This window comes from Vigna angularis, chromosome 9 (genome assembly GCF_016808095.1).
Source record: "Vigna angularis cultivar LongXiaoDou No.4 chromosome 9, ASM1680809v1, whole genome shotgun sequence".
Classification (NCBI taxonomy): domain Eukaryota; kingdom Viridiplantae; phylum Streptophyta; class Magnoliopsida; order Fabales; family Fabaceae; genus Vigna; species Vigna angularis.
This window is the reverse complement of record NC_068978.1, coordinates 27547225-27550934: the sequence shown is the minus strand read 5'-3', so window position 1 is coordinate 27550934 and position 3710 is coordinate 27547225. Positions and strand designations below refer to the sequence as shown.

Below are 3710 nucleotides of genomic sequence, written 5' to 3'. Positions count from 1 at the left end.
GAAGATAAAAGAGTCACATTACAAGTTTCTCTATAAATCTAACGAGAGAATTTTTCTTTGGCGCAGGCTCTCTTTCCAAGTCTTCACCATAAATCAAATAGACAAATGTATTCTTGACCACCAATCCATGACCAAAACTTACAAAAATCTCCACCTTGTCTCCACATCCTAAATTTGGTATTATGCCATGCCAATCTTCTTCATTAAAGGAAATTACTGTACCATGGTTGTGTATCTGGAATGTACACTTTGTGTAATTAACAATTAAGACAGTAACAAATTCAGGTTCAATGATTTTAGGGGTTGATAAATAAACAACACACAAAGTCATTCCCTTAATGTCACTATCTTGACGCACAGTGAAAGAAACAGAATGTCCCTCACCCATATGGCATAACCAATAAGGACCATTGTTAGCTGGGAGAGAACATCACAAGACTCCTGTTCCGTAAGATAAAAAACTTAATCATTTCTCAATTGTTTATTAAAATAAAAAACTTTTAGATGAGGTTTCTGTGGCAATAGAAGCGAATGGTGGTAAAATTTATTATTGTATAGTTTCAGTCAGACACTTCAATAGGATTCTTTTATGTTATCTTAATTAATAGATAAAATGATAAGGCAATGAACAAAAGGAAAAGCAAGAGAAGAACCTTATATATCTTATAGTTGTCAGTATTGAGGAATTCATGGTATCTTCCGACATCAATTAAAGAAATCCTGAAGTGATGCTTAGAAATTCCTGATGGTTCTGTAGTATTTACAAAATATTCAGTCAGAATATTTTTTACTTGAACACATAGTTGAAACTGTGTCACATTGCACTAAAACACTTCGAAGACTTCTAAGGGTGCTAAGAAATGGCGCAATATCATCCCAACTATTATCCTCCATATTCATGCAAAACGAATGAATATAAAATATGAGATTCATTGTTGGCCACATCCAAGACCGAATGATAGAAGGAAAAAAATTACGTGACAATCCCTCAAATCGATGTAGGTTTATATATCCAATGTGTTTTGAGCTTACAATTGAAAAAGACACTTGTTTCACAGTTGTTTTTTCAGCAATTAGAGTTATCAAGGATTCCATCTGCACTATATCGTTTTCCATTAGGTCAATCTTTGAACAACCAGACAGAACGAGAGTTTTTAAAGATTTCAACTCATATATCTCTTTCGGGAGATTGCTTAGACTTGTACAATTCTTCAAATTTAGCAGTAAAAATGTTGGAAGTCCCACATCGACTAGAGATAAGACCAAATGATAATATATAAATGAGGTGCAAACCTCACCTTACAAGCCGGTTTTGTGGGGATGAGTTAGGCATAAACTCACTTTCTAATAAAAGATTGCAGTAACATCCAATAGATTGGTCTGTTTTGTGCAATCTTGGACAACATTTCAGAATGAGTTGTTCAAGACTTGGTAGTCCGGTAAAGTCAGGGGTTGTTGTTAAATACTTGGAGTGACTGGGGTTAAGCACTTTTAGAAACTTCAAAACCTACACCAAGATACATTTTTGGACAAACATTGGAGACGAAATATAATTAAATAGGAAGTAATTTATTTTAATTAAGCTTTGAATTTTAATAATTGAGATGAGAAACAAATTGAGATGAGACCAACAGTAGAGAGGGCACAATTGAGATGAGAAACAAATTTTTTGCGGATGTCTTTTCCAGTGAAGTTGATGAGCACATCGTACCTCTGTTGGAGTTTGTAGGATGAGGAGGCGTTATCCATGGAAAGGAATTGATGAGAGGAAAAAATCAATACTGCAATATAGAGAAGGAGATGAATGCATCTTATAACAATTATATAGTTTTAATTTTTTATTAATAAATGTTAAATACAATGTTAACACATATATAATCACATTTTAATTTTTATCTAGTTATTGTAATACTGTTAAGTCAACATATATAACTGTTTGGTTTGGTTTAATAACTTGTTGGACTTTTGCACTACGTGATACCCCCATGGGTTGGTCATCAATGGACCTTTAGCGTGTCGTATCGGTCACTATGTTGACTTTAACGTGTAGTATAATTATAATCGATTTCACTTTAAATTTTGAAGCAATTTGTCATTTGAACAACACTATGATAAAAAAAAGATGTTAATATGTAATTGTTTTCAAACATTTATAAAAATCATTGATGAGCACATCGTACTTATGTGGGAGTTTGGATGATGAAGAGGCGAATTCCATGGAAGATGTTGATGAGGTGAGTTAGAAGAGAAAGCAATAATGCAACACAGTCAAAGAGACTAATGCTCTTAATGAGTGTCCCTACAAAATGACAATTCCACACCAAGTTAGCGATGTATTGGTGAAAATAATAAATGTACAATCAAGTAATCTTATGTTTCAGAAATGTCAATCTATTTACAAGGTGTTGATGGATATTTGATATTAATGGATTTAAGTTAGCTTAATCTGATGAAAATGTCATATATTTGATTTTTTGGCTATCAATAATCTTTGAACGCAATTAATCTTGTTATTATCACTTCAGTTGATTGGTATTTATTCAATTTCGAGCCATCTGAGCCCCAAATAATACACACTTTTCATCCCACTTTTACGTATTTCTTATGTTCTTTCTCCCCTTTTCTAATTGGTCATATATAGAAAATGTTTTTATGAAATTTGGGAAATTATGTGAGAATGAATATGCAAATGATACCTAAAATAGAAGAAATTAGGAAAAGAAAGCGTTTGAATTAGAATACTTCTATTCTTTGTTTGAAGTACCCTATTTAATGTATAGATTATGAGAAAAAGACATATAATATAAAATAACTCGATATTAAAAATAATCCACACAATTAGCAGCCAAAGTTTAACGTCAATTAAAACAAGCACTATTACAGTCGACTAGACTGACTCCAAATGCAATACTTAAATAATTAATAAAATTAGACTGGACTAAATCGACTGTAGTTGTACACTACACTAGTAAAAAATTGGGCTTTTACAGCGCACATTATGTCACGGTTACAAGGAAACCGCAGCATAATGGTGCGCGGTGGCAGTTTGGTAAATAAATCGAACACATATGTCGCGGTTCGTATCAAAACCGCAGCATATACTCCAGTCAACCATTACCTTTGACGCCACGTGTGAATAAAAAATTAAATAACAGAGGTATATGCCGCGGTTGTCCAAAGAACCGCGGCATATAGCCCTGCCAATTAATTGCAGGTGCTGACTGGGTCAGAGAATGTCAAACGTTACTGAGGTATATGCCGCGGTTCTCTGGACAACCGCGACATATACCCATGTAACTTCTCAACTTCTTTGCCAGTCAGAGAATTTCAGAAGTTACAGGGTTATATGCCGCGGTTTCGCAGAGCAACCGCGGCATATACCCCTGCACATCTACTGAAATTCCCCATAAGGCAGTTGGGCAGACAGTTGTGTTCAGCACGTTACAGGGTTATATGCCGCGGTTCTAGGAGCAACCGCGACATATTCACCTATCTGAAATTAATTTAATATGTATTTGAAATATTTCGAGGTATATGTCGCGGTTGCCCGCTGAACCGCGGCATATAGTTTGAAAATAATTTCAAAAATGCCATTTAGAATTATTTATTTAATAAGTATATGCCGCGGTTGCTTGTGAAACCGCGGCATATACCCCTTTTATACCTCGGTTAAGTAGGGAACCGCGGTAGATTCCCCCGTTCAGAGTTAA

The 3710-nt window shown here is 34.6% G+C and overlaps 1 protein-coding gene across 1 annotated transcript; it reads right to left on the bottom strand.

Annotated features, from left to right (window-relative positions):
• Positions 1-327: 327 nt before the first annotated feature.
• On the bottom strand, positions 328-1749 carry LOC128193957 (disease resistance-like protein DSC1). Its single transcript, XM_052868159.1, has 5 exons — positions 1633-1749; positions 1366-1507; positions 834-1250; positions 654-751; positions 328-441 (listed from the first exon to the last, which is right to left on the bottom strand). The coding sequence occupies exons 1-5, from the start codon at positions 1747-1749 to the stop codon at positions 328-330; spliced, it is 888 nt and encodes a 295-aa protein (XP_052724119.1).
• Positions 1750-3710: the final 1961 nt, after the last annotated feature.